Below are 13,797 nucleotides of genomic sequence, written 5' to 3'. Positions count from 1 at the left end.
CCCACATTAAGGCTTCTACTGCCGCTCAGTCGGGCGGGCTGAAGACTATCACGTCTTTCATCCGAACCACGTGACGCCAGCCGACCACATCTTTTCCTAACTGCCCACTCACACACTGTTGGGGGCGGCATAGCACACAAGGACAGCGCTATCCGCTCCTTATGCTTACGTGAGCTCACAGACAGCCCATGTCCAGCTGTAGAGCCAGGATGATGCGAGAGCGTCAAGTGCCTCCCATCCCACCCCGCTGATAGAGCTCAGCCAGTCAGCATCACACGGGATTTGAACTAGCGATCTCCAGATGATAGCGAGAGCACTTTACTGTCTGTCTGTGCATTCACTGTACCAGTTCATCCCAAATACAGTATGTTCCCTGGTCCGATAGGTGATATCAGAGGTTCTGTGCAGGAGATGCTGGAATATAGATTTGTGCATTTTAGTTTCAGTAAAGGGAAATACAATGGATACAGAATACAAAGACATTCTATGCAATCGTGTGCTTCCAACCTTGTGTAATGGTCATGTCCAAATGCTTGGGATCTTACAGTAGATTTCATTTAGAAAATAATGGTGCTTGTGTGAAATTTCCCGAACCATGAAATCGCATTGTACTTTTAACACACCACACTTAACCAGCCCCTAGATGCAACATTTTTAATTAAGATTATTTGAGAGAACACAAGTATTTCTACACCCTTATGACAGAAGCTTAATATATCTACTTTCCGTGTAACCTTAGCAATATATATTGCCTTTTGTAATGAAACTCTTGGCTCCATATGGCTGTACTTTGAAACTGAATGAGCTTCTGCCTGTGATGTTTGCATAGTGATATGTATGTGCTCTTATTGGATCATGACTTTATTTATAAAGCATTAAGTCATAGCAGTGGGGCGCTTCCTAACATTAAGCAAATCTTTAAACCTAGCTGTAGTTGCCATGGTCTGTTTAATACATATGAGTATATTTCTGTCCACACTGATCTAAAATTATAATTTTTTAATGCTAATTTGGTGTAGAATTTATTTCAGAGGAAGAGGGAGGAAAATGTCAACACGACAGATGCAGACAGAAATCAAATCACCTACAGTGATATGAGTTTAGCCAGCCATCCCATGCAGCCAAATAACATTTCTTGTTGATGTTTCTATCATCTCCCAGCATGCACGAGCCGATTATCCCCAAAGGTGCCCGGCAAAGCCAGAGTCAGCTGAAGCGCACCTGCAGCATATTTGCGTATGAAGACATCAAGGAGGTGCACAAGCGCCGCTATCTGCTCCAGGTAATAAAAGGACCAGTGTTGCACTGATGTAAAATGCAATGTAAATAAATTATAGTTTATATAACTAGTATAACACTTTTTATGTTACAGCCGATGGCAGTGGAGGTGTTTTCAGGCGATGGACGAAATTACCTCTTGGCTTTCCAGAAAGGAGTCAGAAACAAAGTCTATCAGAGGTGAGGTGTACATACATTAAAGAAACAAAAAAATAAATTAAAAACGTGGCCATTCATTCATATAAATACAGCAATACACTGTTGTTTTATTTTTTAGGTTTTTGGCAGTCGTTCCGTCGTTAGCCGACAGCTCAGAGTCTGTCTCTGGCCAGCGACCCAACACTAGTGTAGAACAAGGGTACGTCCGTTAAGCATGATGCTTATATATAATCTCAAACTGTAGGTTAGCAGGGATGATTGTCTGATTTGTGTCTTTTTATTTTATCTAGGTCGGGTCTTCTTAGCACTTTGGTTGGAGAGAAATCAGTAACACAGAGATGGGAGGTAAACAGTTCAACTTGGAATCAGTCAAGATGGCTGAAATTGCTCATCCTTAATTTTGATTAATTTATATTCTGATTTTAACCCGTAAATAGTGTAAATATTTCTCTCACCTTAACATATTAGTACCAGTTCAGGGGTCGGCAACCAGCGGCTTCAGAGCCGCATGTGGCTTTTTCATCCGTCTGCTGCGACTCTCTATGGCTTTGGAAAATAAATAATGAGTTTTTAATTTAAATTAACTTTATTTTAGGTTATTAGTATTTTAAATGTAAATGTTATTGTGATCTTGCAACATGTTCATTTTTTGCTTTATTTTTTGACAGCTTTTCGACCCGCGGTTTTTAAAAAACAGTATTTTGGTTTGCTGCAGGTGGATAATTTGAGTTTAGATTTTTATTTTTATTATTGTATTTTATTTAAATATGAGGAGGACTCAAATAGACATAAAAATTAGTATTTTATTTCAAAGTAACCTTCAACCTAGCGTCTTTTTTTTCTGAGTTCAAAATGTTTTTGTTGCATGCAGAAATTTAATTTAATTTTCTTTGTAGCAGTTTATTGATTTCATAAATGGAACACACTATAGTTTTTATATATATACAGTATATAGCATGAAAAAACAATATACAGTATGCAGTGTTATCTTCATTTTAGATAATGATAACTTAGTGTTTTACTTTCTGTAGGAAACGGGTCCAAACGACTCTTTGAGTGTTTAAGGTTGCAGACCCCTGTACTAAACAGTTAAAATGTTCTGAGTGATTAAAATTAAACATTTATTCATTGCCAGAGAGGAGAGATCAGCAACTTTCAGTATCTAATGCACCTGAACACACTGGCTGGCAGATCCTACAACGACTTGATGCAGTACCCGGTCTTCCCCTGGATCCTAGCTGACTTCGACTCCGAGGTAGGTAGCCTTTTGGCATTTCTGAACTAACCAGTGGTTACAAAAAGATGTTCGAGCCTATAATGATGCCCACACTCCTCAGGAGTGTCTGGAGTGGTCCCTAAATTATAGTTAATTAGATTAAAAAATTATAAATAAGGCACAATTTTGCATGGTAAAGAAGGACACACTTTCCTCGTTCAAAAACAAAAGCAAGAATATGCTTGCGAGTTAAATTGTAGAAATCCAAAAATAATACGAAAGACTAAGGTTCTTACTTTACAGCATCTGCCAGCCCTTAACATTTTATTCAGTTCAATACGAATTTAATATGACTTTTCTTATCCTAGTGAGTTTTAGTAGTTTTTTTGTTTTTTATTAAAAAACATGATGCACACTCACACACTGAATAATACAAGGTCATGTTATTTGAATTAGGTGCAGTGTAAAAATTACATCACTGTGGAGGAATTTTGGCTGACTGTTGTTTGCAGAATTGTTTCACAAATACTTTTACACAGCACTTCGTTATTGTGTTTTGTGAAGATGTTATTTGTGTAATATTTACGGATGGATCTTGTGTGTCAGTGTTTTGTAACAGTCACAGAAAGAGAGAGAGAGAGAGAGAGATGTACTTTATGTAAATACTACGTTTTTAAGATGTTGTAATTACTGTACACCTAGGGGATAAATCTTCTCTTGGCTGCCTTCCTTAAAATTGTGTTGTTTAACACATTCAGCATTGCTAAAGAAAGTTATGTTACCAGTGCTAATGATTACTATGGAATATCCCCTGTGGTATTATTTTTTTTCTCTTACAAACCCTGTACTGTATCTCAGTGATATCTGAACAAATGATATTCCTGCGGAAACCTTCTGCTTCATTTCTGACATCCTCAGCCTGATGTGTTCTGATCATTCATGGTTTGTGCACAGGAACTGGACCTTAATAATCCAAAGACATTCCGTAACCTGTCCAAGCCCATGGGTGCTCAGACGGACGATCGACTGATTCAGTACAAAAAGAGATTTAAAGACTGGGAGGATCCCAATGGTGAGTTCAGACAATAGAGGTTAACTAGTAATAGAGTTAAATAGCACAGCCAAGCTGTCTGTGTCTGACTGATGATTATTTTCTTTTTAATTAAATTTTTTTTAGGAGAGACTCCAGCATATCATTACGGAACTCATTATTCCTCTGCCATGATCGTGGCATCTTATTTAGTGAGAATGGAGCCTTTCACCCAGATCTTCCTCCGACTTCAGGTGAGTGTCTAATTTCCCCTTCAGGTCCTCTCAAGCCTCTTATTTTAGTCATCATGCAGTATTAACTTGCAATAAATGACAGGGTTATATAAAATACTCACATTAAATTGCTTATTATTTCTTTTTCTCATCCCATTTACCTTCCTGCCTTCCTGAGTTTCTACTTATTTACTTCTTTTAGAACATTTATCATGCTTTATTTTATTTATATACGACATAATGCCGTTGAATTATTACGTTCAATTGCTAATCGATTTTCTATTAACAGCAGTTCACACAGTAGTGCCATCTGTAATCTGAATCACAGGTTTATATTGATGTTTCTTTAAGTGAGATTTTTTTAGGAGTGAGCTAGCAAGATAAGCTGCATTTTTTAGTTTGTTAGCTAAAAGGAAAAAAAAGGCTGTTGAAAGGTATAATTTTTTTAAATATAAGTGATGATAAAAATGTATTTTAGGTAGGTCCCACAACATTAAATATAATTATAAATGGAAAAAAATACATGCCACTCTTTGATTTATGATTTTTTTTTTGTAATCATTGAACACGTGACATACAGCAAGAGTAATAATATCAGTAATACATTGATATGGCATAAGAGCAATAAAATTTTTTTATTAATTTAATTATTTGGCCCGCCCCAGCCCGCCCCGCACCACTGTATCCATTTTTATAACCCGCTCCGCCCCGCACCCGCGACCATTAAATAGAAATACTAGGCATTGTAATTCAAATGAAAACAGTCTTTATTTCAGCCTGAAAGTGCTTGGAAACATCGCCCTGTAAACTGGCAACAACATATGATTTTAAATATGAATGATAAATCAGGTCATAATAATAACAAGATAATGATACACATTTTAAACATTTACAAAGCAGCTTTTGTAATCTAGGCTAAACAGTTTTTAATTTAAGATTTGTATAGGGCAGGCCTACAGTTTACAGCCTAAAGAATGCTAAAACATTAGATTTAGCAGCCTGACCTTTTTTTCTTTTAATGATTCCCGACCTCAATTTCTCAATTTCTTTACTTGCCCCAACCCGACCTGCGGGTTACCCGCGGTGTCCGCGGGTTACGAGAAGACCCGCGCATCACTACTGCACACTATAGATACATTACCATAAGCGCCAGGAACAACTTTTTAGAAAAACTGCACAGTAGCGGGATCTCTGTAAATATTTATATTGCATTGTTTTTCTCTCGGACATCTAATGCAGAAAAAGTAAACAGACATTGATCAAGAAGCCTTCATGCAGCTTAATAGATTTTTGTAAATAGAGGAGCATACGTGTGATTTTATAACCAGTTGTTTGTTTCTGTCCTTTTGTTTATTTGTTTCCATTTGTTCTTATTATTTTTCGCTCTGCAGGGAGGCCACTTTGATCTGGCCGACCGGATGTTTCACAGTGTGCGGGAAGCTTGGCTCTCTGCCTCCAAACACAACATGGCCGACGTCAAGGAGCTCATCCCAGAGTTCTTCTACCTCCCCGAATTCCTGCTCAACTCCAATAACTTCGACTTGGGTAGCAAACTAACTCAGTCACAGTTCCTAAATCATTTTTTGGGTGTGCACAGAGGTTAACATGACATTGTGTGAATTGTTTTTGTTGCGATACAGGAAGTAAACAGAACGGCACTAAACTGGGAGATGTGATTTTGCCTCCATGGGCCAAAGGAGATCCAAGAGAGTTCATCAGAGTCCACAGACAGGTTAGAAAACATACACAGTTTTAAGGCTAGTACATAATACATCAGCATAATTTACCTTAAATTGTACCGCAATTATGAATTAAATTGGATCCTTCTATTTTCATGTATCTAAAGGCAGTAACAGTGATAAAAAGAAATAGCTAGCTGTATATATGAAACAGAAACATATAGTAGTACCCGTCTTACGAACATTCGAGTTGCGAATTTCCGCAGATACGAACGGACCACGGTTCTACATTCATAGATTCGAACAAATCATGGAAGTGGCTCACGGGTATTGTACCAAAAATAGATACTGCAGTGCAGCAGATACTAATATTTACAATTATATACAATATTTTCAGTGTGTAAGCGAATGTCTAAATTGTCTAAAGTATTTTGTATGTGTGCGCTGTTTGTATGTGTCGGCCTCATCGGTTTCAATAAATCAGTCCGGGAGCATTTTGATTAAAAAATGGCTGTCCTGTAAAGCTGTTCTGATGGTGAATAATTCTAATTTTGGGAAAACCCTCAACAAAACAGAGGTGACAGTCTAAGACAGTGGAAAACAGCTCTATTTTTGGCCATGTGATGGCAGTGTGGGGTAACGGGACAGATTTAGTTGAGCGTCTGCTCTCTGTATAAATGGGCTCACACAAGTCTGATCCAGCATTTTTAAGAGCTTCTCATTGTCTCTCTGACAGTGCTAGCTTTTTTAATCAAACCTTATTCTGATTGGATCCCATACAAAATGTATTATCATTAAGGACTAATGACAACTAAAGATAAAGATGTATTTTTAAGTAGAATGCTTTACATTGCGATTGTTCTACAAGACGAGCAAAGATTTTAAATACATTTTGTCTTGAAAAACAAGCAAGTCTTGGTTTACGATTACCAAGTATCATGTATCACGCATGTGCTTCTTGTTTTGACGCCAAGCATCACGTGATCACAACTGAGCCAATGTTTTTTCTTTCTCTTGCGCTGCGAAATTGTGGGTAATCCTGCTGGGTTAATCCTTTTCCTTTGCTGGGTCTTAGTGCCCGTCTCTTACTGGTATTATCAACATATGTGCGCGCATGGACTGTTTACCATAACACTGTGACTACGTGTGTGCGTAAAACATTTTATTTTGTGTTTGTAAGTGTGTGTGTACAGCGCGTGTGCACTGTTTCTTACAACACACAAATGTGTGCGCATGTAAAGCGAAAGAAATCTCGTTAGAAAGGTTAAAGATCCATTTTCTCCCTTTGTATCAGTCTGTCGTTATGTGTGTGCGTGCGCGTGATTTGACACCGTGCCCCTTCACACACACACACACACTCTCTTGCCTTTAGCTTCACACACATACACAAACACACACACACACAGCGCCCGCGTGCATAAACAGAAACACTTATCTGTCGGGATTTATTTTTACTTTTTTTAAAGGTTAAGTGCAGGTTACTTTTTTATTTTTACTTTATATGTTGTATTAATGATTTTATGTATTTATTTATTCATTAAAATGTAATTTAAATTGTTAATTTCAGATGAAAACATGTCTGTTTGTATTTATACATCTACTTGCTAGGCGTTAGAATGCGACTATGTCAGTGCCCACCTGCATGAATGGATCGATCTCATATTCGGCTACAAGCAGCAGGGCCCGCCAGCTGTGGAGGCTGTAAACGTGTTCCACCATCTCTTCTACGAGGGCCAAGTGGACATCTACAACATCAACGACCCTCTGAAAGAGACAGCCACCATCGGCTTCATCAATAACTTCGGCCAAATCCCCAAACAGGTACCAAACAGATTTAAGTGCCCACACAAACCATGCCTGTACTTACCTACTTAAATGCTAGTCATTAATATTTTGTCATACCTCTAGGGGGAGCAGCTACACCACATGTGTTTTGGTCACACCATTTTCTTTTTAAATGTTGATAAGACTTATTTTGTGTCCAGATAACAGCTCACAAAACTAGCATTAAAAACAGTTCTGGTATTAAACAATGTTGTTACTCAGCAAATATTTTAGTCTGCATACAGTGTATTTAATACTAAATACCTAATTTTCATACAAATGTATTATTAATAACAGTAATTTAGCCTTAATGGCAAGGACTGCTGGGATTTATATTCAAATTGCATTGATTTGTTATAGTTGCAAGGGCTATTTTGCATTAAGCAGATAATGCAAAATAGTGTCTTATTGTTTTGTTTGTATGTTGATATGAACAAGCAGCAACACATGGACGGTACAGAAATATAGATACAGAATGGTTTCATTTTAACCATATAGCACTTAGCTTACTGACATTTTTTTTATTATTTAAAAATAGTGACAGATTTATCACTGATAACTGATGTGCCATTACATATCTTTACAATAACTGTCCAACATATTAGCAACAGCACAGGTAAGTTGTACACATAATGCCGTTTGTTATTTTGCTTGCTTATTTCTAAAAATGTGCATGTGTGCATTCCATCGCAGCTCTTTAAGAAGCCTCATCCCCCCAAGCGTGTACGCAGCAAGTCAAACGGCGAGATCCCTGGCATGGCCGCCTCCGTTAATTCCACTGCAGACAAGATTTTCTTTCACCATCTAGACAACCTACGGCCTTCTCTCGCTCCTGTTAAAGGTACGGTGGAAAGTTCCAACCAGTAATCAGCGTTCCTGCAGAATTACCTCAGACGTTATTGAAAAAGGGGGTTATTAAAAATACAATGAAAAAGCATTGACAATGTCTAACAGTGAGTGAGAGCGAGAGATAATGAGAAGCAAATTAAAGAAATATTTCTTATGCTAATGAGAATTTTCCAACCAAACCAAAAAGTTTATTTTCATTGGCTTTTAAGCTTTTATTTCTTTAAAAAATGACATTTTTAATTGTATAGATAAAAATGTGTTTTGCAGAGCTGTTTTTTTTTATTTTTTACTTAAGCTGTCTGTAAAAAAAAACTCTCTTTCTCTGTCTCTCTCTCTATCTCGTGTGTGTGTATATATGCATTGTGTGTTGCAGAGCTGAAGGAGCCTGTGGGTCAGATAGTATGCACTGATAAGGGCATTTTGGCTGTCGAGCAGAACAAAGTGTTAGTTCCTCCTGCCTGGAATAAAACATTCGCCTGGGGCTATGCAGACCTCAGCTGCCGACTGGCCAACTACGAGTCTGACAAGGTCAGCAATTTTTTCTACTCTGTAGTCTGTTAGTCCGCAGTGCACAGCATATGGAAAATATAGATGTAAATTTTTGTGTTGGAAAAATGTGATGAGTGTAATTAAGGCTGGAAATGATATGAAACATGTACACAGGCAATGGAAACACAAAGGGGCGTACTTTGGTAGGAAAACAGTCTAGGATGAGATGTGTAATACAGCCATAATATGAACGCAAACAGAAATAAAGGTGCCTTTTCTGCTGCAACATTACTATGAGTGAACTATTTTTCCTTAAGTTAATATCGTATCAAACACACCCTTATTCCTAGGCTGCAATTTAGAAATCTCCAAACTATGCATTATTACTTTCTTACATTTTTCTTTATATTCCTCAGGTATTTCAAATAACACCACTTTTCACAACCCCTTTGCTTAAGCTATTGACTACTGGCTTTTAAATGAAGATAAAAATGTAAAAAATTCAGTAATCAGGTTCTGCATTTTACTCTAAAGCTAACAGTGCCCCCTAGTGTTTATATGTTAGTTAAGTTTATTTACTTATATCCTACAGTAAGCACATTATGCTACAGTTGACTTTTGCTTTGTGATCTGTTTTGTAACTAAACTGCTTGATTTTTTTTTTTAATTATTATTATTTTTTTTCTGCAGGCTGTGATTGTGTACGAGTGTCTGTCTGAATGGGCTCAGATCTTGTGTGCCATCTGTCCAAACCCCAAACTGGTAATTACTGGTGGCACAAGCACAGCTATTTGCGTTTGGGAGACCAGTCCTTCCAAAGAAAAGGCCAAGACGCTCACGCTCAAACAGGTGAAGGAACATGAGTTTTTACAACTTAATGAATTAATTCACAGCATCTCCTAAATGAAGGGTAACTGGCTTTATTTTATTAAGAAAAGTATTTATTTAAAAAAAATAAATATACAGTAGATGCCACTCCTCAACCGATTTTTTTCTAAATAAATAAATAAATAACATTAAAAATGGGAATACACGTTTTACTGTGACAACCTGCAAAGTCCCTAAATATACAATTCAAATTGATTGTTTATGTAACAACTTTAGCAGCCATTTCTTTTCCCCACTCATTTGTTCCAACCACTCAGCAATCAGCATTACTAGTACACTAGTCACCAGCCTGATCATTTGTCATTATCGACACCTTAGCAAACAAATAAAAACATTAATCTAAAACTGCTCAGGGACTGAACCAAAAATGAGAGCCAAAAAAAAATGCCTTAAAAATACAAGAAGAGCCGTCTCTTTGAAAGCAAAATATGAAGAAATGAGCAGTTTCTTAAAACTTTTGTATATTGCTTGATTAATTTTGGCTTAATTCATTGGCTGAAAATGTAAATAAGGATGCATTGAATTGCTTTCCCATATACAATGAAATGACTGCAACTTGTTTATCTCAGGCTTTGCTGGGACACACAGACGCAGTGACGTGCCTGACGGCGTCCTCTGCCTATCACATCGTTGTGAGCGGCTCTCGGGACCGAACCTGCATCATCTGGGACTTGAACAAGCTCTCGTTTGTCACACAGCTCAGAGGTCACCGTGCTCCAGTGTCTGCTCTTTGTATAAATGAGCTCACAGTAAGTCTGATCCAGCATTTTTAAGAGCTCTACTGTTCTACACAATGCTAGCTTTTTAATCAAACCTCATACCGATTGGTTACTATTCAACATGTATTATGATTAGGGACTAATGACAACACAAATACAGGTGTATTTTAAATCTTTTATTACACAGGGAGATATAGTGTCCTGTGCTGGTACATACATCCACGTATGGAGCATTAATGGCAACCCCATCGCTAGTGCCAACACATTCACTGGGCGCAGCCAGCAGATCCTGTGCTGCTGTGTGTCAGAGATGAACGAATGGGACACACAGAACGTCATCATCACAGGCCACTCGGACGGTGTCGTCAGGGTAATCACCTTTCATCATAACTTGATTTGCTGTTATTCTTTCTCTAGACTCCGTTTTAGTGCGTTTGTCTAGAATACATGTGAAGATGACTTGAGACGTTACTTTTTTTTTTTTTTTGTAGTTCTGGAGGATGGAGTTCCTGCAAGTCCCAGAAACCCCTGCACCAGAGCTAGTCGAGCCTCCAGATGCTCCAGATTGCTGTGCAGAGGAAAAAATCGGTAATGCACACTGCGGTAGATTTGTTTGTCCACTTGTCAAATAACTCCGCCCCGTCAGAAGAAAAATCTCACCTTTAATAGTTGCACATAACTGCAATACAAACTGTGTCAGTGAACTATATAAGCAAAGTGCAAATAAATAAATGTATATATAAATAAATATTTGTTAATTTGAATCGATGTAAAATGTTCACTTAATCTTGATATTGATTCAAGGTCATATCGCTGCTGCCGCTAGGGGTCAGTAACATGAAATATTGACATACTGTACCAGTCTAGAGTTTGGACAATTAATGTTTTATGGACTAATTCAATGTTTTTTTTTTCCTTAAGTTATTTTATTTTCTACTTTCTAAAACAATAATGGATATTTCAAAACTATAAAATAACACATATGGAATTAGGTAATTATGTAACAACAACAGTCAGGTATTATTTTAAGATACAGAGGTCAGATTTTCTGGAATAGTTCCTGCATGAACATTATGGTCAGGTCCATTTGCAAAACCTATGATGAAACTATGGTGCTCTCATAAAGCCCTTCCCAGGAAAGCAAAACTAAAACTTAACTCTGCTGCAGAGGAGAAGTTCATTTAGAGTTACCAGCCACAAAAATCACCAATTAACAAACAGCACCTCAGATTAGAGCCGTTATGAAGGATTTACCGAGCATAAGTATCATCAGAGACACATTGAGACACATCTCAATATCAACTGTTTAATGGAGATTATTGTATATTTTGGATGCCTTCAGCATTGCTTTATATTGTTTAAAGAAATACAAATCAGGAGTGACATACAGTAAATTGATAGTGTAAAATTAATTCATAAAAGATATAACAAGCACCATTAACAATATTCCCCAACTATAAATGTTTTGTATTACATTTTATAATTCTGATTTTCTTTAAGAAAAAGTATGACCATCCATAAAGCATATTAAACCTCAAAGGTAGTACTCTGTGTATATATACAGTGTGTGTATATACCTGTATGTGTGTGTGTGTGTGTATGTATATATATATATATATATATATATATATATATATATATATATAAGTATAATTAATATATATAATTAATTATATAAGTAATTGCATAAACGTCTGATGGTTATGGATACTCCATAAAAACAGTGCAATAATCAAAATGATGCTTTTATCAGAGATGAGCACAGGACAGTCATCTTGGTTATACCAGCAGCTCAGGTACAAATCCATAAGATTATATTCTGTCGCAAAGGTGTAAATAAATGCAGTGTTAACATGTACACTGGTAATACATTCGAATGAACAACACGTGTGACAGACCATGCTTATCTCGAATGTTCCACAACCATCTTATAGTGTTGATGTTATAAAGACAAATCCTGATGCATAAATTTCTGCTCTGATTACCAGTTTCAGTCTCCTTTAATCAACTAGTGTGTCTTTCAGACGGGCGGGAGGCTCCAGACGAGGACAGCAGCGAATCAGAGGCTGAGGAAGCCACTGTGAGCCAGGAGTGTAAAACACAGGCACCAAACAGTCAACCCGGGAGCGGCTCTCACAAGCCTTCACGCACCAGCTTGGAGGACTCGGGTCGCTGGTCTGATTCGCTCAGTGTCGATGAGAAGGACGGGTTTGTGTTCGTTAACTACTCGGAGGGCCAAGCCAGGCCTGCCAACCCACCCGCTAACAACCCCCACAACAACCCACAAGCTTTGCCACCACAACCCCTACAGCCCGGCAACATAGAGCCACGGGCCTACAACAAACTCAGAGCAGGTATAAACATGAAGTTTATGTTAATACGATACATTTTTATCCTGCACAATTAAAACAGTGTGATGATCAAGGGAAGGAATTGAATATTTACTAGTTCTGAAAAAAAAAAAACAATCAATAGAAAGGCCAGATACTTAACAAGTTTATGGGAAGTGGAAAAAGTCCTGTAAACATATATCATTAGCACTATAAGTTTCACGTATACAGTGGTTAATCAATCGGAATGTAGGTCCTACCGTCGCCGCGCTCGGCGGTACCGTTTGGCTTTGTGCGTTTGCTGGCTTTTACCGTTGAGTGGCGCTATATAACTACAGGCTGACGCCTCATGCCTTAGTTCATTCTCTGCTGGATTAATGAGACACGGAGTTTTAGAACTGCACGTAGTAGCGGATAAAATCAAGTAAAACATTGTAGTTAAACAAATTTATAATCACAGAACTAAAATGACGATACAAATGTAGAATTAAAATTTAATTAAATCTTATTAGGATCAAATTTAAACAAAATAAATGTTAACACAGTGAGCCTTTAAATTTTATCACGTGTAATTAGAAAAGACGCGTGTAGGGTTTTGTGTCGTCTTATATCTTGTGTTCTTTAAATTTATAGTAGATTTATTAACTAAAATAAATGACCATAAAAATTATAACATTGTCAGGACGTTCTACTGCATCAGCTGATGTTGGTCATTCAGCCCCGCTTGTGTTTGTGCGTTATTATAAGAATGAAATGCAGTAGACTGTTATGATCTGTAACGGGTTCGACCCATGTTGCACGGGAGCCTACGGAGTGAGGGAGTAGTTATAGTAGATTTGGGCATACACCCATCACACGCGCACGCCGTGGCAGATCATCATAATTGTCCTAAACTTGTATTTCATAAGGTTTTCCGAGCGGTGGTACAGCACAACGGGGGTCATTATTTACTATTAAACATTAAACGAATTTACAAAACTTAATGCGTGCGATTAAGCGCTGATTCTACGTAGGAAAGTAAAGAAGAGGATCCTGATGCTCAACATTCCGGAGACCAAAACCCCATTTAAATTAAATTAACAAATATTGCATGTAAATAACAA

At 37.5% G+C, this 13,797-nt stretch overlaps 1 protein-coding gene across 5 annotated transcripts in view; it reads left to right on the top strand.

Annotated features, from left to right (window-relative positions):
* Positions 1 to 13,797, top strand: part of wdfy3 (WD repeat and FYVE domain containing 3) — a 106,501-nt gene that overhangs the window by 85,726 nt on the left and 6,978 nt on the right. For all 5 annotated transcript variants that reach the window (XM_053481515.1, XM_053481514.1, XM_053481513.1 and 2 more), the window contains 17 exons: positions 1,162 to 1,282; positions 1,373 to 1,458; positions 1,556 to 1,636; positions 1,728 to 1,782; positions 2,573 to 2,692; positions 3,608 to 3,725; positions 3,831 to 3,937; positions 5,308 to 5,461; positions 5,557 to 5,648; positions 7,204 to 7,416; positions 8,113 to 8,260; positions 8,642 to 8,796; positions 9,448 to 9,606; positions 10,215 to 10,394; positions 10,552 to 10,734; positions 10,856 to 10,952; positions 12,389 to 12,718. In XM_053481515.1, the coding sequence (XP_053337490.1) occupies positions 1,162 to 1,282; positions 1,373 to 1,458; positions 1,556 to 1,636; positions 1,728 to 1,782; positions 2,573 to 2,692; positions 3,608 to 3,725; positions 3,831 to 3,937; positions 5,308 to 5,461; positions 5,557 to 5,648; positions 7,204 to 7,416; positions 8,113 to 8,260; positions 8,642 to 8,796; positions 9,448 to 9,606; positions 10,215 to 10,394; positions 10,552 to 10,734; positions 10,856 to 10,952; positions 12,389 to 12,718 (2,399 nt within the window). The remainder of the gene's footprint in view (positions 1 to 1,161; positions 1,283 to 1,372; positions 1,459 to 1,555; positions 1,637 to 1,727; positions 1,783 to 2,572; positions 2,693 to 3,607; positions 3,726 to 3,830; positions 3,938 to 5,307; positions 5,462 to 5,556; positions 5,649 to 7,203; positions 7,417 to 8,112; positions 8,261 to 8,641; positions 8,797 to 9,447; positions 9,607 to 10,214; positions 10,395 to 10,551; positions 10,735 to 10,855; positions 10,953 to 12,388; positions 12,719 to 13,797) is intronic.

This window comes from Clarias gariepinus, chromosome 21, assembly GCF_024256425.1.
Source record: "Clarias gariepinus isolate MV-2021 ecotype Netherlands chromosome 21, CGAR_prim_01v2, whole genome shotgun sequence".
NCBI lineage: Eukaryota > Metazoa > Chordata > Actinopteri > Siluriformes > Clariidae > Clarias > Clarias gariepinus.
The sequence above is the reverse complement of the archived record's forward strand: the minus strand, read 5'-3'. Positions and strand labels throughout refer to the sequence as shown.